Here is a 25515-nt window from a genome sequence, read left to right on the forward strand (position 1 = left end):
AGACCTGTCTTTTTCAGTATTCACAGTAGAATTTTGAGAGACGGATTTAATGAGCCTATGCTTCCATTTGGGGTATTATAACAGTTTGACTGTTCAAAAACCCCCACAAAGGCCTACCATTTGTAAAAGTAGACACTCCAGGGTATCTCATAAGGTGCATATTGTGCCTTAACATGCCCCCATTTTTTTACCATTACATGCCAAAGTATGTGGTAAAAAATAATTTTGTGCATTTTTTACATACGGATTGCATTTTTGCTGGGCATTTTGTATATTTCATATGTGCCACTAAGTTCAAACCCCCAAAATTATGCTCAGCTAAGTCTTCTGAGTAAAAGGACACCCCCATTGTATGTCTATGGCACTATTTCGTGAAGCTACAGTGCCATACAGGAGACCTGTCTTTTTCAGTATTCACAGTAGAATTTTGAGAGACGGATTTAATGAGCCTATGCTTCCATTTGGGGTATTATAACAGTTTGACTGTTCAAAAACCCCCACAAAGGCCTACCATTTGTAAAAGTAGACACTCCAGGGTATCTCATAAGGTGCATATTGTGCCTTAACATGCCCCCATTTTTTTACCATTACATGCCAAAGTATGTGGTAAAAAATAATTTTGTGCATTTTTTACATACGGATTGCATTTTTGCTGGGCATTTTGTATATTTCATATGTGCCACTAAGTTCAAACCCCCAAAATTATGCTCAGCTAAGTCTTCTGAGTAAAAGGACACCCCCATTGTATGTCTATGGCACTATTTCGTGAAGCTACAGTGCCATACAGGAGACCTGTCTTTTTCAGTATTCACAGTAGAATTTTGAGAGACGGATTTAATGAGCCTATGCTTCCATTTGGGGTATTATAACAGTTTGACTGTTCAAAAACCCCCACAAAGGCCTACCATTTGTAAAAGTAGACACTCCAGGGTATCTCATAAGGTGCATATTGTGCCTTAACATGCCCCCATTTTTTTACCATTACATGCCAAAGTATGTGGTAAAAAATAATTTTGTGCATTTTTTACATACGGATTGCATTTTTGCTGGGCATTTTGTATATTTCATATGTGCCACTAAGTTCAAACCCCCCAAATTATGCTCAGCTAAGTCTTCTGAGTAAAAAGACATCCCCAATGAATGTCTTTGGCACTATTTTGTGAAGCTACAGTGGCATATTGGAGACCAAGCCATATCAGTTTTTACAGAACTTTGAATTTTGACGCTGGGCCTATATGCAATTTCCAAGCATCTTCGTAAGTTTTAAATTCAAACTACCCCACAAAGGCCTACCATTTCTTAAAGTAGACACCCCAGGGTATTTCAAAAGGCATATTTTGAACCTTAGCGTGGGATAATTTTTCCGCTAGCTTGTACCAGGTGTAGTGGTAATAAGCGTTTTTTCTGCCTTTTTGACACACAAAGTGAGTTTGCACAGTATATTTTGCAAACCTTATGTGTACCACCACTCTATAATACTTTATATGTTGCTCAGCTATGTCGGCTGAGTACAAAAATACCCCCGTATGTACCTTTGCCAGGTATATGTGGACATCGGAGGGGCACATTTGGGACACAGCCATTCCATTTTTTTTCAAACTTTAAATTTTTACGCTGTGCCCATGTCCCATTTTAGAGTATTTTACCAGGCTATATAATCCAAATACCCCATAAAGCCATACCATTTCTTAAAGAAGACATCCCAGGGTATTTCAAAAGGCATATTTTGAAAATTAGTGTGGGATCATTTTTCCGCTAGCTTGTACCAGGTGTAGTGGTAATAAGCGTTTTTTCTGCCTTTTTGACACACAAAGTGAGTTTGCACAGTATATTTTGCAAACCTTATGTGTACCACCACTCTATAATACTTTATATGTTGCTCAGCTATGTCGGCTGAGTACAAAAATACCCCCGTATGTACCTTTGCCAGGTATATGTGGACATCGGAGGGGCACATTTGGGACACAGCCATTCCATTTTTTTTCAAACTTTAAATTTTTACGCTGTGCCCATGTCCCATTTTAGAGTATTTTACCAGGCTATATAATCCAAATACCCCATAAAGCCATACCATTTCTTAAAGAAGACATCCCAGGGTATTTCAAAAGGCATATTTTGAACCTTAGCGTGGGATCATTTTTCCGCTAGCTTGTACCAGGTGTAGTGGTAATGAGCGTTATTAAATTAATTTTGTAACTTTTTAAAACTTTTTTTACTTTTTAAAACTATTTTTTAAACTTTTGTTTTGCTTATTAATTTTTTTAAAGTTTCCTAAACTTTCGTAAAACTTTTTTTTTACAGATTTAACATTTTTCTAAGCTTTTTCTTTTACCGTTAACCCCTAACTAGCAGTAAGCAGCACTAACAGTAAATTCCCCATTTTCCCATAACTCCCACCCACCCCAGCTAGCAAAATATTTAATTATACAATATTTAAATTAGTTAATTAAATTAATTTAACCCCTGAGGGTTAAAAAATAAATAAAAGTTAATCGTCAGGGGTTAAAAAAAAATTAGATCACAGTATAATACTGTGATCTGTATTTTGATCACTGTAGGCAGTGATAGACTGGCAGGTAAGGGGTTAATTTTTATTTGGACTGGGTAAAGGGTTTATTTTTTTTTTATTTTTTACTTAAACGTTATTAAAACTTTTTTTTTACTTAATTTTTTAACTTTTTAAAGCTTATTTTAAAACTTTTTTTAACGTTAACCCCTAGTTAGCCTAACACTAAATCCCCCAATTCCCCACTAACTTCCACCCTCCCCAGCTAGCTAAATTTATCATTTTAAAATATTTAAATTAATTAATAAAATAAATTTAACCCCTAAGGGTTAAAAAAAAAAAAGAATTAACCCTCAGGGGTTAAAAAAAAAATCAGATCATATTAAAATGTAATCCCTGCCAATTGATCACTGTAGTCAGTGATCATTTGGCAGGGAAGGGGTTAATTTTTTATTAATATGGGTAAAGGGGGGTGGGATTTTAATTTAACTTTTTTTTTTAACACCAGGGGGCAGGATCATCACTGATCCGGCTCCCTGCACTTCACAGTGAACCCGGAAGTGCAGGGAGGCGGAGGTGAGTATACAGAGCACATGTGCCCGCTCTGACATGCTGTCAGAGCGGGCACATGAGCTGGGACAGCCCGATCCGGTGCTCCCGGTCTGCCTCTAATGCAGAGGCAGACCGGAGCACCATTAACCCCACGATCGCCGCGATTGCGGCGATCTGGGGTTAATTTTACCGCGTGACGGACGAGGTCCGTCACCCGTCGTTAAGGGCATCCCCAGGATGACGGACCTCGTCCGTCACCCGTCGTGAAGGGGTTAATGCATGTTTATAATGTTTTTAACTTTATAAAGTTTAATGAGAAAACAATAAAGTAAATTGAAATTACCTTTACTAGTGATTAATGAGATCCTTGAGGTTGATGCTGCAAGACTAAATATTTGATATCTGGTTCGATTTTCGTAAGGAACAAACAAAGGTCTCCTCTTTCGGTGATATTCAGACGACTTCTCTGTTTGCGCATAATAGGATTTCTCATCTGTGCGTCATCTCCCCTCTTATCCCTCCTCAATTCCCCTCCCCACCTTTTTTTCCCCCTTTTTTTAACCTTCCTTATAGCAATGCCCAGAAGGAAGGCTGAGCTAGGTATCCCAGTATAACAGATTGGCACACAGGGCCGCCATCAGGGCATGACAACCGTGACAATTGTCACGGGCCTGGCGGCCCTGGGGGCCCCACGTGTATCAGCGGAACTGCCGCCGGTGCATCTGCACCGGGGCCCACACGCTTATGGGGCCCATCAGGTGGCCCAAGCATTTAGGGCCACCAAATGGGCCCTATTATCTTCAGGGGCCCGGTCAGCGCGACCGGGCCCCTTTAAAAAAAAAATGCAGCCGGAAGCAAGTGCTGCTGGGAGGAAGTGACGTCCGGTCACTTCCTCCCAGTTTACTCCGCGCGGGAAGGAGGAGAGAAAGGCCGCGAGGAGAGGCAGCCGACTCGCATCATCCCCAGCCTCCCTCCTGCGACGGTAAGGGGAGAGGAGGGTGGCTGAAAATGAGGTGTATGTGTGTATGCCAGTGTGTGTGTATGCCAGTGTGTGTGTGTATGCCAGTGTGTGTGTATGCCAGTGTGTGTGTATGCCAGTGTATGTGTATGCCAGTGTATGTGTATGCCAGTGTATGTGTATGCCAGTGTGTGTGTGTGTATGTATGCCAGTGTATGTGTGTGTGTATGTATGCCAGTGTATGTGTATATGCCAGTGTATGTCAGTGTATGCATATGCACTGTGTGTATGCCAGTGTGTATGCATGTGTGTATGTCTGTTTCAGTATTTGTATCTGTTAGTGTGTGTGTGTGTATTCCTGTGGACAGGATTTGGAGGCGGGCTTGAAGGGGGGCCCAGACCTTGAGCTGTGTTAGGGGCCCCAAAATTTCTGATGGCGGCCCTGCTGGCATACATACATACATACATACATACATACATACATACAGACAGACAGGCACACATACATACAGACAGGCACACATACATACAGACAGGCACACACACATACAGACAGACACAAGAAACATATACATACAAAGACAAGACACACATACATACACACATATATACAGACAGACACACGACACATACACAGACACACACACACAAGACATACATACAAAAACAAGACACACACACAGACACACACACAAGACATACATACAAAAACAAGACACACACACAGACACACACACAAGACATACATACAAAAACAAGACACACACACAGACACACACACAAGACATACATACAAAAACAAGACACATATACAGACACACACAAGACACATACACACACAAGACATACATACAAAAACAAGACACATATATACAGACACATACAAAGACACATACACACACAAGACATACATACAAAAACAAGACACACATACAGACACACACAAGACATACATACAAAGACACATACACAAACAAACACACATTATATTTAAGTCACCCTCCTGTTTCCTACCTTTAAGGTGCAGGAGGGTGACTTTCCCTGGGGTCCAGTGGTGGCTCAGGTGGATGGGAGTCAGAGTTCCCACTCTGACTCCCTCCTCTTCCTTCCTCCCGCGCGGGCTCTCAGTATGCTGGGAGGAGTGACCGGGGAATCACTTCCTCCCAGCAGAGATGATGTCATCACAGGGGGCCGGTCGCGCTGTTAAAGCGCCCAGCGCTGACCGGGCCCCCTCCCAATCCACATCCATCGGGTGGCCCTGACAGCATGGGCCACCCGATGGACCCCTCTATATGCGGCCCCGGCGGATTGCCGCCCGGGCCGGGGCCGCAAGTGGTGATGGCGGTACCCGATCGCAGGGGTACCGCCGTTTCACACCCGCCCGCCCGCTCACCCAATCCATAAAAAAATGTGAAAATCCCTACCGCCCACCTGGAATCCCGAAACGCCCACTAGTGGGCGGTAGGGACCAGGTTGACGACCCATGATCTACACACTAAAACTGCTTTATTTAGCTAAAGTAATTTAGGTGACTATAGTGTTCCTTTAACTCACCTTTCAGGGGGCTGCAGGAGCAGCAGGGACTGTCTCAGCTCTTTCAGCTTTCAACCAGCTAGCTGAAATTGTTCCCAACATAGTTATTTTCACCTTGAATGTACAGTTTATCACAACTTACTGATTTGTAATATTCCCAATAACATCTGTTCTGATGCACAAAGGCATTTTTATTTACCGTTTTTGTCAGATCAGCATGATTTTCTTGTGATGCTATCATGTCCAATGATACTGACATACAGTGAGTGCTTGCTCTATATCTTGTAAATATTTTATCACAAATGATTTCACAATTGCATGTTATTAGCATATGTCCAGCCTCCATTAACAGCCTGTGATGCTTACTATGAAGCAGATGCCTATTTTAGCTAGGCAAGTGTATCTAGGGGTGTTATGTTCACATGAAGTACTAATGTTTACATTCTACTGGCATTTTTGGGAATCTGCAATCACAGAAATAGAAGCAGGTAACGTACAAGTATTTATAGGCAATTATTTGACATTTGTTATTCATGTCACACCTTTCAACATGTTATAGAATTATATTTTTGCTTCCAAGTTATTTTCAAACCTATATAAAACACACAATACAATACAAGGAATACAAGACATTCTCTAATATGATATAGCAAACCTAAATATTAGTTATAACAACTATACTAAGAATTCAAATTCCATGAATGCTTTCTTTTTTTTTTTTTTTATTAAGGTATCATTCAACAGAAATCTATACACTAAATAGTTGTTATGTTTATGTACTAGCTGTGCATCCCACAATTCAAATTAATGTTATGTTTCATTACTTCTTTTTAACTAAAAGAACTCTGTGGTACAGTGATTAAAGAATGGACAATTTTCACTTTTTCTTGGAAGATATGGATAGTTTTGTGCTGGTGTGTTTCTAAGTATCCACTGTTACAGACAGACTATCATGTTTCCAAGAAAGGAGAAAAACGTGTATAAATTTTTAAACTATTATATCTAAGGCTTACGTATGTGACCTTAAGTGGATTAAAGGACAAGACAGAGGACTTTGGGAATTTCAGCAATGCCAAACATTAAGAATCCTGTTATACGCAATGGAACGGAGAGTATTAAAAGTCCAATGTAACACAGAATGTGAACATTATAGAAAAAAGAAATAGAGAAAGGTAATACATAAATGTAATGTGTGATTGCAAAACATATCTAAAGGTTTAAGATTGCTGTTCAACAGGGCTAAGCTCTCCGCCTCTGTTTTCTGAGTGTTATCTCTTGGATGGTATGTACTTCTCCATCAACTACAATGTATATGTCATATATCACAGCATTGATTCCACAGCAAATATCTGTGTGTAGGTTTTATGAAGTACATTGTGGAATGTGTGTAAATAGCAAGTGCTGCATACCAAAGATGGTATTTCTGACTAATTGGTTATATTCTATTAAATAATCAAGCTCTGTTTTCTTGTTGAAATGCCCTCCTTTCACAAATCTCCTAATGCTTAAAAGAAAATCAATGATGTCCTCTAATCAATACCATGCGGAGTCAAAACTGCCCAATCAGGACTCGTAATACTATATGCAACTTACGGCTGTGAACATGTCTTGTGCTGATTCTATTCTCTGCGGCATTCTAAACTTTTACACATGTCAACATTACATGGTAGAGTGGAGGGCCCTGAATAGGGAAATTATGATGTTAGGAGTATATATATATATGTATATATAAACCAAAAAGATGAGAGCACTCGATGGATTTAGTGAAAAAAATGAAAAAATGTGTATTCTATTTTGCATCAATTCAATCAACGTTTCGACCTGAACAGGTCTTCATCAAGATGTTCAGGTTAAAGCATTGATTTGAATACACATATTTGATTTTTCACTAAATCCAGCGAGTGCTCTCATGTTTTTGGTTTACATATAGTTTCAGCGCCGTGGTTCAACTATAAGGTATATTTTATTAGGTTTTTTGGCAGTATGCCAGATTTCCTAATTTATGTTTTTATATATATACATACATACACATTACTATAAACTATATATAATAATAGATTATTATCTAGGACATCATAATAAACCACGAGTCAGAAGGTTGTGTAGTTTATCGAAGCCTCCAAAACCTCAAAATTATATTTTTCCCCCTAATGCATGCTTCAGCAATATGTATATTTAGTATTACATGATATGTTTAAGTTGAGATTATTGTTAGTAAAGTATTGAGATATTGTAGAAGTTAAGGACCAGTGTTGGGTATTATAAGGGTAAAGGGGAGAACGTTATTGTAAGAAAGGCACTTGAACATACATGTCCCATGTCTTAGTGCTGTCCGAGATTAGTGTGAGCCAACAGATAGTTAAAACGGTGTTAGAAGTCACTGGAAGTGTAACGTCACAGCTCTGGAAGAAAGGAACATGTACAGTTCCTCTCACATATGCAGGCTATGTATTTTAAATATACTCAGTTTATTTGCCTTTTCATTAAATAAACTACTAGGTCAATAATGTTTTGAAAATAGTTCAAATGGGCATAATATAACAAAAGAATGATTCACAGAGTATGGTCATAAAGTCATACACACTACCCTGCCAAGTCCTGCCCTTGTACCATGTGACTGGCTTATGGTAAATATGGCAGGTTCTGAGGGATGATGTGAGTGTTAAATATAATGTGAACATGTGAAGATGAGCACTAGATAGATGGACGGAATATCTGCGAGTTATATATTCTGTTTGCACCATTTATTGATTTCTTGGGATTTTGCACCTTACTCCATCTAAACATAGATATGACACTGAATGCAACTCATGATATGAAGAGATATAGAGTTTATATATAGATTTGTATATATTTGTACCCATTTACATCTGCCTCTATAAACTTTTCCCGGCAATGGCCATGGCAGCACTGCTCTCTGTTTAGCTCCTCCTACCCCTCACACTGGACAGGAATGAAATCAATGATTATAAATACCTCCGCCTCAGGTCTAGATCTCTAGTTCTTTTTTCCTCTCCACACTATACTAATTAGGTTATGTATGTGGCTTATCAGGGACTTGGCCCAGGTGGAGTTCAGCCTCTCTCCTCTGGAAGCAGCAGTGCATGGTGCCTCACCCTTGCAGGCCCCTCCTCTTGGCAACCAGGGGTTTGGCTGCAGTTATCCTGTGGTAGAAGCATGGAACATGTATAAACTGGAGCAAGTCCTTGTAGGTTTCATTGGTTGTGGTAGAAGTTCCATTATTGGATTAATTTCCATTTCCATGGTGTACCCTTTATATGTTATAAAGCTGGCCTTTTGAGTTGTGGTGGGCTAGACAGGCTTTGTATTCATCGAAGTTGATAAATACACTGTCACAATATCACAAAACCATGAATTGTTGTCATTAACCAAGCAGCCAAAATCTTAGATAAAATTGCTGAATTGGACAAACATCACCAAAAAAATTTCTGGTCAATTGCTAACTATTTTTAAAGTTTAGTGACGAACCTCTTAAGTACATTAATGCATGAGCTGATGATTTCCGAGATGTCCTTCACCCAAATTTAAATATCATCATATAACTAGTTATAAAGGGCATGCATCAAGGTCTCTAAAAGTATGCACATTTCATAACGGATACCTTAGCACACATTTTGGCAACAGCAATACAACCACCCTCTTTGGACAGAGTATTTTTGTTTCACAAGGACTACATTTTATGTATTTAAATTGTACAGTGAATTTAAAGATTTGTCACTAGTCTAGAAGTGACAGGTCCTCATTTCCTCACTCCAGTAAATGGTAATACTACCCAACTCCAGCGTCCTGAGAATCGGGACACTGGTGATAGGGAGGTAAAGGGGGCCAGCCAGTGAAACAATTGCATCACTAGCTCTGCGCCCAAAGGGTGACCCTGATGGAAAGGGGGAGGATCCATCCAAATTAATGTAAAGTCAACCTGGTGCGAACACAGACCAGGTTGCTTTCCATCACCCAGGCTGGCTCACTGTGTCAGTGCTCACCGTAGGGACCTAATGCCCCAAACATAGCACAAACGAGCGTGTCTTATGATTGGTGGGGACAGTCCCCTGTGTCCCCAAAAGCAGAACAACAGGGAACTAAGGAGGGACAGCACTCAAATATTGAGACTGTACTTCTGAAATTGGGATGGTTGGAAGGCATGTGATACTGAAGCACTTGCATGGAAAATTAGAGCAGTGGAGATAAGACATAATGCCCCATAATGCTTGTGTAAGGCCATGTGTCTGGAGAGAATTGCCGTTTGAGTGTGAGCACATGCATTCATTTATTCCACAGTGTTGCAATGTTGTATGCAGGAATGGCGGTGGGGGAGCGAGGTGTTAAACAAATTACCCAGAATGCTCTGGCTTTGGCAAGACAGCCAAGAATATGATGTAAAAATGTACAAGGTTCAGATTTCATTGTTCTTAAATACCTTTTGGTTTGTGCCTGTGAGAGTTCCACTTTAAAGAGTTGGTTGAGAATCTTAACTAAATAAATGATTAGTAGTTCTGAATCTATTACACATAGATATTCTGAACAAACAACATTTAGCCTCACAATTTTGTAGCGCAATACAATTTGTACTACAGTCCCAGTGTAGAGTTTGTCAGTCAAGATATATATCACAGTGTGAGGACATATAGAACCATAATGAACCAGAGAATCACTACGTTTAATTCTCCTTCTTTATACAGTAAAAAGGGAACTCGTTAATCAAAACATATTATTCACCAGAGTATAACAACATGATAGCAATGACTATTCTTTACTCCCATAAAAGTCATATTGTTGTAAGTAACAGTCGTTATTCTATTCTACAAATTGGTTCATTACAGCTTATTTATAAGATATTTCTCTTATATCTATTATACTTAGTTAAGATTAACGGTGGGAAATGACCCATACATGTTTTCCTGGAAATATTGCAATCTTGAATTTATCACATAGGAAACTACAAAAAGAGATCAGAAGACCCCTATCTCGTTAAATCTAATTAAGCCCTCTCTTGCGTTAAATTATTACTAAGTTAATACAAATAATATATGGGAAGGAACGCTGCACTCATAACAATATTTAAGTTACGAGCTTGCAAAGTTTATGCAGTTATTAAGTTAAAACAGCTCGCTCACCTTCATATTTTCCAAAGACTCCTGAAGGTGGCAAGCCTGATTTCTGTGCTGTAGCTGGGGTTGAAGTTGAACGTAGTTACAGTATACGGTACTTATCTGCAATCAAGCAGGCAAGCCCACTAAGAGCAGGACCATGCAGGGAGTACTGTACCAGGGTCCTAGATCCCTGAGTGCAGCGTAAGAACATCTAATAGTGCTACACTTTTTGGAAACTGTTCCTTTGTCCGCAAAAAAGTGGGACACCATGAAACAAAGTGGATACATCAGGAAACGATACAAAAAACAGCCAAAAGTGGTATTCCATTTTTTATTTTCATGTTAATGATATAAGCTTTAAACTTATATTTCCCAATTCGATGCTTAAACTTCTAAACATGGAAATTCTTATACAGCTTACATTTTTAGTATATCATTTTAACATATACCTACTGAAAGCTAATGTTTTAATTATAGAAACTGTGCATTTGCTAATACATAGTCTATATGACTTTTTGTTTATGCTGTAAGTAAAAATGGGAACATGAAAAATATTTTGAGACTTGTTTTCCAACTTCTCTTTTAATTTAATCAAGGACACCACCTAGGGGCTCACAGTTGAATTGCAGTTTCATTTTTTGGGTAGATTAAGCCCTACTAATAGATGTGTTGGTAATATTCAAAGGAAGAAACATAGTAACTTAAACTTTGGTCAGGTCTTTGAGACTGAGTTTTAGTCTCAGGAGACTTCTGCATCAGGAATCAAAGTGTTCAACCAGAAAGGGCAGCAAATAATTAAAAGACGAAGCTGGTGGCTGCCAGTTTCTTATTTTGTACATGGGTACACTATTGGGCTTTGGTCTCACAATCACATAGAATGATTGGCAAATGCTACTGATTATTTTGCTGACTGTTCCTCCCTGCGTTCCCTAACTAGTACAAGGTAAATGACATGAAATAAAAATAACTAGTGATTGCTGATCCTGCACTAAACTATTATTCCCACATACAATACAATTATTAAAGGAGGGAGACACAACTCTAAGTGCGTTGTGATATAAGCGTAAACCATAACAGTGAGTCAGGGAGTTCTAAACCTCTGAAGACCACCTATTAAACAACCACGGATGCCAAATCCTCTGGTTCAAAGCGCTGTGTACACCTCCTCCCAAATTTATTCTCTGGCTCAAAAAAATAAATAACTAAACTATAACGTCCCAACTCGACTATTAAAAAAAAAAAAAAAAAAAAAATGAGGCTACACATAAAAACCCTTGCTTCTAGCTGGATATTGTTTTCCATTGAGGTCAGATATGGGACATTTCCTGAGATGCCCTGTGATTGGCTCTACAGGCCTCGCCATTTCCAGAAATGTGCCGTTATGTTTCCAGCCATGCAGCAGGAATCATACATTCTTTTTAAATAGTTGCATAGAGACGGTATGGTTTATTTATTCGGATCCTATTTCCATGGGCAGGAGATCAGGATTCAATGTTTTGACATAACTGGATAATATATGTATGAAAATAGCTTATATTACAGCTTTTATAACATTTTTAAAGGCTAGACAAGACCATTTATTTTTTTATTTTGATACAGGACAATGAGCCGTATTATATATTTTTGCAAACGTACATTTGGCATTGGTGTTCCAAAGTTGTCCGTCCATGGGCATGAATGAGCAGGATTGAACACTGGGCCAAGTAAAAGTGGTTATTGTGCTTTTAAGGAAAGATGCAAACCCTGCAGTCTGCAAAAGACATTCAGTGAAAACGCCACTGGCAAACAAAGTCATCCTACAAAAACAAATCAGCATTTTTTTTCTGCAAGATGCATGATGCATACCTGTGTTTAGACTTGGAGCATTCTTCAAATAACTATTGATTCTGCTCAGTTGTGATTAAGTAGTTAATATGTTTAATTTTGCTCATGTAAAGAAATCGGATACTTTTCTTTTTTATAGTCATCATTTACACATTGCGTGGAGATGTGTTGGTGGGTTTGCGTTGTCTTGCACCGTGTTAGGTTCAATCATTGTAGAGCAAAATTATATTATTTTTGTATGTTATAAACGCCTTTATAATAATGTGACATTAATTAAAAATATATAGTTTCACAACTTTTCTGTTACTTCAAAAGTTCACTAAACCAAGAGAGATGAGCAGGGAATTTAAATATCCACTATTTTTCCATTCTGTCGCAAGGACTTGTTTGTAAACTTCATTAAATGTTAGCAAGCCCTTTCAATTCACTGTGATTTTTCAGTGTTTTACTGTGTATTGCTGTTTAGAAAAAAACAACATAAAACACAAAAGTATATCACAGTGGAAGAAAAAAAAGAAGGAAAAGAACATTGGTTGATGCTTGACCTTCTATTTTTAAGTGGAAACAGAATTCACACCCAAACAATAATGAAAACAACATGAACTAGTATTGCTCATAACGTGCCATTTTTCAGGAGTCTGCCTTGTTCTGCTGCAAATCAGTATTTATGCAAAAGATCCAAAGGAAGCTGCATGCATATTCCAATAAGGAGGGTACCTCTGCTAATGTGCAACCAGGTAGAGAGGGCTAGTAAACTAAAGCCTAAAATTACAAATTTTAGTCAAAAATAGGTGAGCTTTAAGAAAATTCACCCATACATCTAGATTCTATGCATAGTCATTTAGATCACATTTGGTAATCTGGGTTTCAAATCAACACAATTTACAGTGAATAAAAGTCTTCTTGTGGAATAATATTAAAATTGCATGGGGGCGGGGCCTGACAGCCAAGATGGCTAGACACATTTGTCACAAGCTCCTGCTAAACTAAACTAAACTGCCTGAAAAACTAAGGAAAACCTGGAGAAAACCGAACCTAGGCAACCAGAGGATCACCCTAAACACCCTCAACTACTCCCTAAGCTTGAACCTGGGTGACCCGATGGCAGCACACAGCTCTACAGCTTTCGGCCTACTACGGTCGACGACCTGGGTGTTGGGGGAGGCAGCCGATCTCCCAACCCCGGGCTCCAAGCGGCCACAGGAATCTGCACAGCCCTGTCCCCCCCCCCCCCCTTGGACCGGCGGGGATATCCCGGTCCCTACAGGGTGCGACCTCACCTCAGCAGAGCCAACAAGTCAGAGCAAAAACTCTGGAGCCGCATGGCCTCCAAAGATGGCGGATGACAAGCACCCCTCACAAGCACATACAAATCCAAGGAGTGATCGGGAGATTGAGCCCATCGAGGCCACAGGCTACCCACTCATGCGAAACACAAACAACTGACGGCAAAGAAAGCGGCGGCACTGCCATACAGGTGCAAGGCCTGCTCCACGCGGAAGCCAGCCCGACGCCCTCAAGCCCAGAGGAGCCCGACCCCGACGACACTCAAGAACACCTCTCCGAGTGCCAAAGCCCAACCCAGCCTCACAGCAGAAGCAGGAATCTCCCCAGCCACACCGCTCTCGAAGACTGGACCGGGAGCGATCGGTACCACAGCTCAAGAGGGGTCATCCACACTCCCATGCCTCACACCCGCAAAAGGGGGATGAATTAAACGGCTTACGGTGCTGGGCTCCAGCCTATACATTTGGCACCCTCAGGGACGTTATTACCGCTGACAACAACCTACAGCCCAGATACCTACCTCGCAACATGTGTCCCTGCTGAACTGTGACCAACATACCATACCTTGTGCTGCGCCTACCTGCTAGTAGATACACTCAGCAAGCTTAATCAGTGACTAGCTGTATATTGTAGCATATATTCTCATGCCTTATATACCTGTACATGCCAGAATACGAATAGAGATAAGCAATGTGTAGTCCCAATTTAGTTATTTACCTGAACTTTACACAACATGCAGACACCCACGCCATGGGACAGTCGAGCAGGATACTACATAGCAGCCTGTATCATACATGGTCAACACATACCATAGACCTGAAACACGAAAACATGATTGCACACCATACTGACACTAACATAGTTAATACAAAATTGTTAAACAATAATCGTTCTCACTTGTTTTAATTACTTTTACACTGCAAGTATAATCGTCTACTTAAGCTGGTTAAAATTATAAAAATGTGCAAACTCTCATGCCACTACCTAATGTATGTTAACCCTGCAATACGTTGTTGTGGCGTCTGTTTGATATCTTGTACCCTCCTGCACAACAAAAATAAAGAATTTTAAAAAAAATTGCATTGTAGCATTTGAAAAATCAACCATGTCCACTTCAGAAAGGTTTAAAAGAAAAACAAGGCTTGCAAAATATGCACTACAATAAGCTGCAGTGGTTATGGGGCTCAGCATGCCCCTTTTAAGTCCACTTATTTTGTAATGTGTATTATTTGTTAGCTATAAGTACATTGTAGCAGGGAAATTTGTCACCTTGAAGGAGATCCATCAGTTTCCAGGATTTGTAATAATTATGTTGGGATATAACCTACATTTCACTAAAATGTGCTTGTGAGCTCTAAAAATAAATAAACGCACAAACAAATGAAAAAAAAATCTAAATGCTTAGAAACAACCATGTCCATCTTGGATCCCTATCATTCATTGCTATAAGCTTTAACTGGCCATTTTCACGTGTCAGTCATCATAAATGAAGCTCAAAGGATGAAAAACATAAACATATATGACCTAGCTGGACTCATTTGAAGGAAAATGTCCAAGACGAGTTATAGTTGGTTTTCAGTGTTTTAAACAATGTGTCATTTCTGTAGAATATGCAGCCTACTTCTTAGCTCCATTGGTGGTAAGTGCTGATGTCTGCTGCAGCTTCCACGCATATAGGAACCTCTTCCTCCTTGCCACAGCATTCAGAAGGGGTTCGGCAGGAGGGAGGCCAGGTATGTGTGTATGCCATGGCACACTGATATGCATCAGACGCCATCTTAACTAAGGCCCGCGCAGAAGTGTTTTTTTGTATCCCCTGCAGTGACATTCCGTGTATAAGACGACCCCCAATTTTAAACTAAATTTTTTTAGAAAAAAACATAGTCTTATACATGGGAAAATATGGTACTCTTATTTTGTATTACCTTGTCAACGTAGTAAATACACCCCACAGTGGATTTAAATGTTTTTTTCTGCCAAACACTAGTTTGGGTAAACCGACTACTGTTCATTTATTGCTGGGAGGTATTATGTGATGGATACAGAGTTGACTAATGTAGATCACAGTATAGTTCATGTACTTGCCAAGTTTCATACAACAATGCAGTTTTCTGTAACTAATTCCTTGTTTTTACTTTCAGACCAAATAAAAAAGGAGACGAGACCAAAAAGAACAAGCAGAAGAGAAAAGATGGAGATGTACCAAGAAAACAAAGGCAGAGAAAACAGGAGAGAAATCAGAGAGGGGATGAAAGGCCAAGTGAAGTCAAAGACTAGGATACGAAAAGTGCAGAAGGTGCAGCCAAAATCTTTCTGCATTACCTTTGGACGTTGTAGGCCTCACAAGTGTGACTGGCTTTTGATGCTGCTATACTGATCACATCCACATTAGACTGTACCCATGGATGGAACGGGACTGTTTACATACAGCGAAGGCCTGTGCAACATTCTAAGCCTCCGTCATCCTTAATGTGGAAATGCTGAAAAAAAAGAGAGAACATTTTAGGTGAATGAAAGCCAGGAAGAAAATAATGAGTTAAAGTGCTGTTAAGTGCGCAGTGGATGATTTAGTCTTGTATGCTTCCTTTGCGTCTTTCAAAGACAACTAAGACATTTTGTATGTAATTATGAATAGTATAGAAGATATATCATTATTATGAATGACACCTGGATCAGCAACGTTTTTCTTTTTTCTTTTGTAAGATATTTTGAAGCTGTTTTTATTTTCAAAAATTATAGGCAAGTTATATGCAGAGCTCAATGGCACCATTCCTCTAACACATTTATGTGGTTATATCATAAAAAATTACAAGAAGTACATGTTGCTATGAAAAAAATGAAATGGCATATGCAGTAAAATAATGGTTATGTCTTTCCATGCCAGCTGTAGAATTGGATCTTTTCCAAATAACTTTATATCCTACAGTTCAATTGAATAATAATTACAAAAAGGCAGGATTCAGCGGTTAAAACCAAATATTACACATAACATGTTGCAAAGGCTACAAACAGGAACTTGAAGCACAAAATAAACAAAATGTTGTTTTTTATGCCTCCTCTTAAGAACACAAAACCCACTCATGGTCCTCAACCCTTCCTTTCCTACGTATTCTCTCTTTCTCTTATTGAATGCCTGTTTCTAAATTCACATCTGCATCATCCTTGTATCTCCAAGCACCACAATAACAACAAACTTCTTTCGCCACCAGCCTTCCACAAGCGCTTCTCCGTAACCTGCTATTTTCCAAGCGTTTTCCTCTCTTCCTTGAAATCTTTTCTCTTGTACCTTTCAGCATCTCTATGTTCCTCTGGGCCTGGTTGTGTCAAACTCATTCCCATTTGTTGTTTTTCAGCCCCTTCATGCCCATCAGCTTTTTGTATTCAATCTTCCAGGCCGTAGTATGTTCCTCTTTAGCTAAGTCCCCTTTTCCTTTCATTCCCATTCTTTCCCTTACAGCCTCTAACCATCTCAACCATTACCCATTTACACACCATCAATGTATATATGTACTGTAGTTTTGTTCATTATCCTTACTGTTTATTTCAACTCACTTCTGTTACTCTCACTGTGTTCCTTCCTGCCTCCTTCTTGTCCATCTTACTTCCTTGTTTTCTTCTCGTGCCACTTACTATTTCACTCTGGCACTATTCTTTAAAGACTCCCTGTACTTAACAATTCCTTATTTCAAGATCCATAATGTTTTTACTGGCAAATGCCTGGAGCACTGTGCAGACAGAATGGGCCAAAAAATCGGTCTAGCCCAGCCTGATATTACCACCGCTAAGCAAGCTCTCTGCTTTTGGGGGCCCATTCATGCCTGTTTAATATAGTAGGTATATGACTAGATGGTAGAGGCACTGGCTCTTCCTTCACCTAGTTCTGGAGTGCCAGTCATACCCAACTAATGGCAGCCCTGCTTGTTGCGGTCTTATATAAAATGTGAGTGAGTGAGTGAGTGAGTGAAGGTGAATCGGATGTCACTCATATTTTTATTGTTAAATTACAACATTAAAATGTAAGCACATTTGTTTTTACTTTCACAATAAACAGGCATTTAATTTATTAAACCTAGCCCCCAAAATAACCTGTTTTACAATTTATGGTTATTTTATGGTTATAAAATAATGAAACAAAAAAATAAACCTTACAAGTAAAATTGCTATGTTTCTCAGTTTTATTTAATGAGGCATAGCATATACTTTTCAGGCAATAGCAGATACATCATGGTCAACAGCATGATACCTTATGCATCTATCAAATGCTTCAGCTACACATGAACGAGAACAATTTTTTTTTTCTTTTTGTTTCTTACCGAGGAACAACAAACACCCTCAAATACAACCAGGCTTTGCCTAGCAACATTTTTTTTACAGTTAACAAATTAAAAGAAATATGATATGCACATGTATTTTAGTGGAGCATTTTGCAGCCTTTAAGAGTTTGTAATGGTTCTTTCTGTGCAAACTCGAAGAAAATTCTTGAACAAAATGTTATTTTGCTTTGCAAGAGATGCTGTTTAATGTATTGGACGTCAGAATGGTTTTCAGACGAACATGGTGTCCAGACATAATTACTTTCTGTGCAGGGCACCACGTTCTAGTCCTTTGCTTTCATTTTAACTGCTATATCTATCATACATCTGTCTGCATGTTAAAGGAAAAAAAAACATTTTACACTGACCGTCACCTTTAAACCTTCTGCTGCTGGTGGGACCTTAAAAGCAGTGCTGTGTGTCTGGCTGCGGGCCCCTTCCAGAAGTAGAGGGGTTAAGTTGTCAGGCAGAATTAGCTAATAAAAGCAAAGAATTGCTATGTCATTGAAGAATAGTGATATTTTTTTCCCAGTCATGTTATCTTCAGAAAAGCTTATTTTTGTTTTGTAATCTGCTTGTCAACCAGCATGGAGGAAAAGGGATACAACTTCAACGATGTTGTGTATCTAATTAAACAAACTGCCACTTCAATAAATATACTTGTTGAAAGTTTGTTTTTTTATTACTATAGAAACTACAAATCTATTTTATTGGAATACATGTTTTTTATACAATATCTGAGACATTACAATTCATTCCTATAAAATATATATTTTTAATCTGTCTGTCTATCTGTCTGTTTGTCTATCTATCTATCTGTTTGTCTTTTTTTATATATATTTCATCATTTTTATCAAAGGCAAAATCGTTTTCTAATTCCTCCATATCACCCACCAATGTATTAAGGTTGTCTTTTTAAAACTCTATAATGATTTTCATAAGGGTTAGGGGTAATTTCTCTAACGCCGGATCCCATTTTTGCGCATGAACAGAATGTTCCCACCATTTTTAGTCTCTTTAATAGCTAATTTCTCTAAATTCTTAAAATATCCATCCAGATTTTTAACATTATCACGAGATCCAATTTCTTCTTGCATAGAGAATAAAGAATTGAATCTAGCTTCTTTGGATTGTTTGACGTCAGAGAACATGCTTTATGTGCCATAAAAGTGAACACTTGGGTATGAACCGAGGAAAGATACTGAAATACTAAACCATCACAGAAATACCCAAATTAAACACCAGTGGAAGTGAAATGGTGAATTACCCTTTTTTAATTTTGCAGATAATAAGAAGATTCTTAACAGATAAATAAAAACATATAATCGAAAAGAACTTGACAGCTGCTTCTTCTTTTGTTTTTAGGGAAAATATTTGAAACAATTTGAATAGAGATAGACAGCCACTTTTCAGAATCTGCTTTTTAAACGAAGATTTTCTAAACAATCCCCTCCGCTCCCAGCAGCTCAGCCAGCTCTGTGTTTTCTGTCTGTCTGTTTGTCTGTCTGTCAATCTATCTATCTGTCTGTCTGTCTGTCTACCCATCTATCTATCTATCTATCTATCACAATCTCATTACATTCTCTTGGTAAGATAGATTCCTTATTTTTAGACATTGTATTAGTTCTTTGTTACTGGTTTATGTTTCTAGCATTGCAACTAGAAGCACAGAGCTGGCAGATTTACCATTGACACACAAAGTTATAAAATATATTCACTGAATATTCCACACAACATAATTTAAAAAAAAGAATGCAAATGCAAATAAATAATTACAACGGGTGCTTAATATGGAAGTTGTTGAAATATCATAAATCAGCGACAATTAACCTGTTAAAGGAACTTGTGTAGAATTATAACCAAGGGAATGTTAAGTGCTACAACAATAATTATGACCTGCAATATTTATAGACTTGGTAATGTCAGCTTTCTATTGTAAGGCCTTGACATAGCAATAGATCCACAAATATAGTACATTTGTAAAATGGATTTCCTAGAACATAAGGTCTCATGGTGCTCTTCTTCACACTGAACTCGGTACAATGAAAACCATTGTTAAAAAGAACATTTCATGAGCTATGATGCTTTGTTAAAGGCATCAACCAATATACTTTCTACAAAATGACAGTATAAATGTTTCCACATGAGTCCATTTTTTCCTATTGATAAATCACTTTGGAACTTTAAATGGTTCAGTAGACATAGCATCTCTTTGAAGCCATTGTTTCTCAACATATTGTCAGGGTGGCCATTCTCAAAGAGGTTGCCTTCAATGAGCAGATTAATTCCAAATCCTTTCATGTATACGGATCTTTTGAAAATGAATTGAAATTTCTAAAGGTACATTTTACTATGAAGTTGAAGTAATACCAAATAATGGGAAACTAAGCCCATTTGGGAATATTTATGAAGACCAGTTCTTTGGCAAAGTTCTAAAACTGGAGCAATTAGCAGAGATATTTTCTGGTTTCCATAATGAAGGTTCCACTATTACAACTTTTGCTCAACGTCTGGTTTATAAAAAAATAAAACAACTAAAAAAAATTACCTTTTGCATACATTCTCACACTTCATATCAACATACACATTCCATGTGAGGAAAAAAATGCTGATTTGCAAAGAAAACATAAATCAACGTATATGAGAGAACAACATAATTCAAAAAGTCATATTAAAGGGACCTTCCAGACACCAGAACTAATACAGCTAATTGTAGTGGTTCTGGGGCAAAGACATAGTCCCCGCAGGCTGAGCACTGTACACGCTGCCTTTTCTGAGAAAGGTAGTGTATACATTGCTGTCCAATGTACCCTCTAGTGGCTGTTACTAGGACAACTATCAGAGGGCCTTCCTGGATGCAGTCCTGCAATGATTGCAGAGTTGACATTTGTCATCTCTACTCTCTGAATGAAGACAGTAAATTGATGCATCTTTATGACGAGAAGCTTATTGGCACAGAGATTCCCACATATGCACAATTGCCCCCCAGTCTTGTCCTACGAAGAAAAAATGGATTGACTGAGTTCATCAGTATTGATGATTAGGATGTTGCAAATGGAAAATAATGGAGCCTAAAAGCACCTACTTTGTGAAAAATTTGGACTGTATTAGATACTGGGGTATGTGTTTATTTATGTAAGAGAATATCTTACTATAATGATTACATTTGTCACTGTTATACCCCAAACAAGTCTGAAATTACTTACTTCCCTGACTTCCTCCAATAACCCCAGTAAAGCTAGGTCTTCTTATTGTCTGACTTTTTTGACAGTAGTTTACTGTAATTTATTTTCTTAGTATTTTGATTTTCTTTATCTACACTTTATTTTCTTTATCTACACTTATATTTACTTGTACATTGGGAACAATAATGTGTTATTCTACTTATTCTGTCTTATTCTGTCTATGTATTCATTAATAAATGTCGAATTTGTGTGAAATAAGGAAACCTATTTTTTTGCGTTATCTGTACTATTTAATTGGTTTTGTCAATAGGACTAATGTACCCTGGATCCTAAGCCTACTTATTTTATCAACTGCCCTGAAACTTGTCACCATCTTGGACCCCATAGACTGCTATAAAACACAAGGCTGGTAGTTAACTAACAAGGCCTGCATACTATTCATGTAGTTAAAAAGACATGATGTCTAAAGTGGAGATTCAAGAGGTGCAAAGTAGTTAAATGCATATGTTACTGTTAATCTAGAAACTCATTAACTAAAAGTTATACTCACAGTCAAAGAAACTGTGAAGAAAAATCACTAGATTTTTGGTCTCCATATATTATTTGATGAAATAACCATCTACTAACTTTATCAGTACTAGCTACCTTAACACAAAGATTCTAATCACTGACCTAATGTTGTATGCTAAGATAATCACCAACCTTATTTCCCATCGGGTTTTGTGGCAAGTGGACCAGAGCAGAACAAGAAGGCCAAGGTTTGTGCAAGATTTTGAGTTTGTGCAGAACAGGAAGGCCAAGCATACATGGATGCTGAATATCATACACAGATTAGATTCAGTTTTCCCAGCCCTATGCTTATCTACAGATGCAAATAACGCATTTGACTTAAAGGATCACTATAGTGTCAGGAAAACAAACTCATTTTCCTGACACTATATAACCCTTAGGTCCCCACCCCCGCACCGTCAGGGCCCCCCTCCCGCTGGGCTGAAGGGGTTAAAACCCCTTCAGCCACTTACCTTTATCCAGCGCCAGTGTTCTATCAAATTTCCCTACCCGTGAAAATCCCCTACCCTCATCACTTCCGGTGAGGGGAATCAGCTGGATCCTGTGCTGCACATGCATGCTAGCACTCCTGCTACTCTTCCACAGCAAGGTCCTGGAAGGTAAGTAAAACTACTTTTACACTTTCATTATAGTTAGTGCATACACTAACCTTAGGCACATTTAGGGTTAATGTTAGGGTTTAAATTAGGGTTTAATACACAGCCCCCCATACTAACATTGCCACACACACCCGACATATTCACACACTACACCCCCCCTCACACTGAACCTTTCACACACACTGCACCCCTCACACAATGCACCACTGCTCCTGAACCCTACTACAGCCCCATATCCCAGCAGACCCCAGGTAAGTTTTCAAACTGTTCTTAAACGGTTTGACTACTTACTCTGGGAGGGGGTCCCTGCCCTCCTGGCACCATAATAACTACACAGAGCAGCAGTGGTTATTGTGCATGGATTATTTCTTTAAATAATCTACAAGTGCCCCCGTAGCCAGCCAGCCCACAGGCCAGCCAGCCAGCCCACAGGCCAACCAGGCCACAAGCCAGCCAACAGGCCACCAGTTAGCCAGCCCACAGGCCAGCAGCCAGCCACAGGCCAGTAGCCAGCCCACAGACCTACAGCAAGCCACAGGCTTACAGCCAGCAAGCCCACAGCCTGCCAGTTGTAGCCAGCAAGCCACAGCCTGCCAGCCGCAGCCAGCAAGCCACAGCCTGCCAGCCGCAGCCAGCAAGCCCACAGCCTGCCGGCAGTAACCAGCAAGCCCACAGCCTACCGGCAGTAGCCAGCAAGCCCACAGCCTGCCGGCAGTAGCCAGCAAGCCCACAGCCTGCTGGCAGTAGTCAGCAAGCCCACAGCCTGCCGGGAAGCCACAGACTGCCAGCCGCAGCCAGCAAGACCACAGCCTTCCAGCAAGCCCACAGACTGCCAGCCAGCAACAGTAATTAAGGTAAGAGGAGCCAACTTGGCCTAGGTATCAGCAAGCTATGTTGTGTTTGTAACGGACCGTTTTGCTCACCAGAGGTTAAAAACCGTTTAGGCGATAATCCCCTTCCAGATAGACAAGCAGCTACTGCAATCACCAATCTCCCGAACTGCAAACTGCACGAAGTCACCAACTCCCGAATAGGAAACACACAAACACAGGAAGCAGCCAAACAGGAAAACCATATGAAAGGGTTACACTCCTGGCAGTCAGCATACAATCCAATTCCCCCAATAACGAGACGACACTTCGTTTTGAGGGTTAAGCAGAATCTGGCTCTTTTATTCCCAATCCACAAACATAGTACAGCCCACATGGTTTTACAGAACAACCAATCGATCCGTACAATACACACAGACACTCCCACACAAAATCCTCCCCTCTGCCTGTGATATGATTACTGGGCACAATGGGTAATCTCATTATCACAGGCAGAGGAATACAGTTTTTTACACAATATTCATAACGTTGAAAGTATGCATCACATTCACATAAAACTTACATTTTCCGAATCAGCATACTCTAAATACAAACATATGTTAAAATCATCCATTAAGCACATGGCAGTAAAAAGACAGTAAAATACAATAAAATACACAAGGTTACATTTATTACATAAAATACAGACATTCTACCTATCCCCAGATAGCTTAGATCTGAGCGCACATTATTACCGGATGGCGCTCAGACCACATACATACAGTTCAATCGCCATGGAGCCAAAGTCTTTCATACAGTCTTTCAGTATACTGCTGGGCTCTATGGCATAGCTATCTGGGGTAGCATGGCTTTAACAGTCCGCAGAAAGGCACAAACCAGCCTTTCTGCAGGGAAAAAGAACAGGGGCCATAGTCTAAAGGCAAGAGGCGGGCAAGCAGCCCCCTCCAAGGACACGTGGCGAGGTCGGTTTCGCCACATTTCTCCCCTTTTCCAACCAGACTAACAGGGTATCTGACCTCCTGTCGGTCAGTGCCCTGGTTAGTCCAGCAACCCACCCACAGAACACAATCAGCAGTACAGCCCACCCACAATAGAGAGTTACTACACCTGGGGTAGTGGGTCGCTTGTCCATGTCCAGGAGCTCCACCTCGGCTCTGGGGTTTACTGGCGCTCCGAATCGGTGGGTTGCTGAGTGGGCAGAGAGTGGGCAGAGTGCTGCCAGTGCTACCCTGGGAGTAGCCTGGTTGGAGCCCAGTTGGGGGAATGGCGTAGTAGGCTCCCCACTTTGAACTCGGTACTGCTGCTGGAGGGCATGACAGGCCGTCTCCCCTTTGGACCATCCCTTGCCCCTGGGAGGCATATGCAGAGACCACGGTCCCATCTCCTCTCCCCTTGGTTGGCTAGGCTGCCGCTGGGGAGAGGAGGTAACAAGTTCCTCTCCCTTACCCACTTTCTGTCGCTGGTGGAGGGGGGGACCGACTGTCTCCCCTTCCGATATATTGTCCTGCTGTTGTGGGGCAAGACCAACTGCCTCATCTGCCCCATCTGGGGGAATAGGGTCTCCCCTTTGTGAATTAAGCTGCCGCTGGGGAGAGGTGGTCACCGACTCCTCTCCCTGGAACACTTTCAGCCGCTGGGGAGAGGGGGTAGCAGGTTTCTCTCCCTGACACTCTCTCTGCTGGTGGAGGGGGGAACCAACTGTCTCCCCTTTCAATATTTTGTCCTTATGCTGGGGTGCGAGACCGACGGTCTCTGCTCCCTGCAGGACACTCTGCCGCTGGGGAGGAAGGATGGTACCTTTAGCTCCCTTTAACACACACTGCCGCAGGGGAGGAAGGACGGCACCTTCAGCTCCCTGTAACACACATGGCCGCTGGGGAGGAAGGACGACCCCTTCAGCTCCCTGTACCACACACTGCCGCTGGGGAGCAAGGACGGCACCTTTGGCTCCCGTGGACTCACACTGCCGCTGGGGAGGAAGGACGACACCTTTGGCTCCCTGTACCACACACTGCCGCTGGGGAGGAAGGACAGCACCTTCAGCTCCCTGTACCACACACTGCCGCTGGGGAGGAAGAACAACACCTTCCGCTCCCTGTAACTCACACTGCCACTGGGGAGGAAGGACGACACCTTTGGCTCCCTGTAACAGACACTGCCGCTGGGGAGGAATGACGGCACCTTCGGCTCCCTGTAACTCATTTTGCTGCTGGGGAGGAAGGACGGCACCTTTGGCTCCCTGTAACT

General features: G+C 40.4%; 1 protein-coding gene across 1 annotated transcript in view; it reads left to right on the forward strand.

Moving 5' to 3' along the window:
• Window positions 1-18061, forward strand: part of RSPO3 (R-spondin 3) — an 84211-nt gene extending 66150 nt beyond the window's left edge. The window contains exon 5 of the mRNA XM_063441170.1: window positions 15913-18061. Coding sequence (XP_063297240.1) covers window positions 15913-16048 — 136 coding nt within the window. The 3' untranslated portion in view covers window positions 16049-18061. The remainder of the gene's footprint in view (window positions 1-15912) is intronic.
• The last annotated feature ends 7454 nt before the right edge of the window (window positions 18062-25515 follow it).

This window comes from Pelobates fuscus, chromosome 2, assembly GCF_036172605.1.
Source record: "Pelobates fuscus isolate aPelFus1 chromosome 2, aPelFus1.pri, whole genome shotgun sequence".
Taxonomy (NCBI): Eukaryota; Metazoa; Chordata; class Amphibia; order Anura; family Pelobatidae; genus Pelobates; species Pelobates fuscus.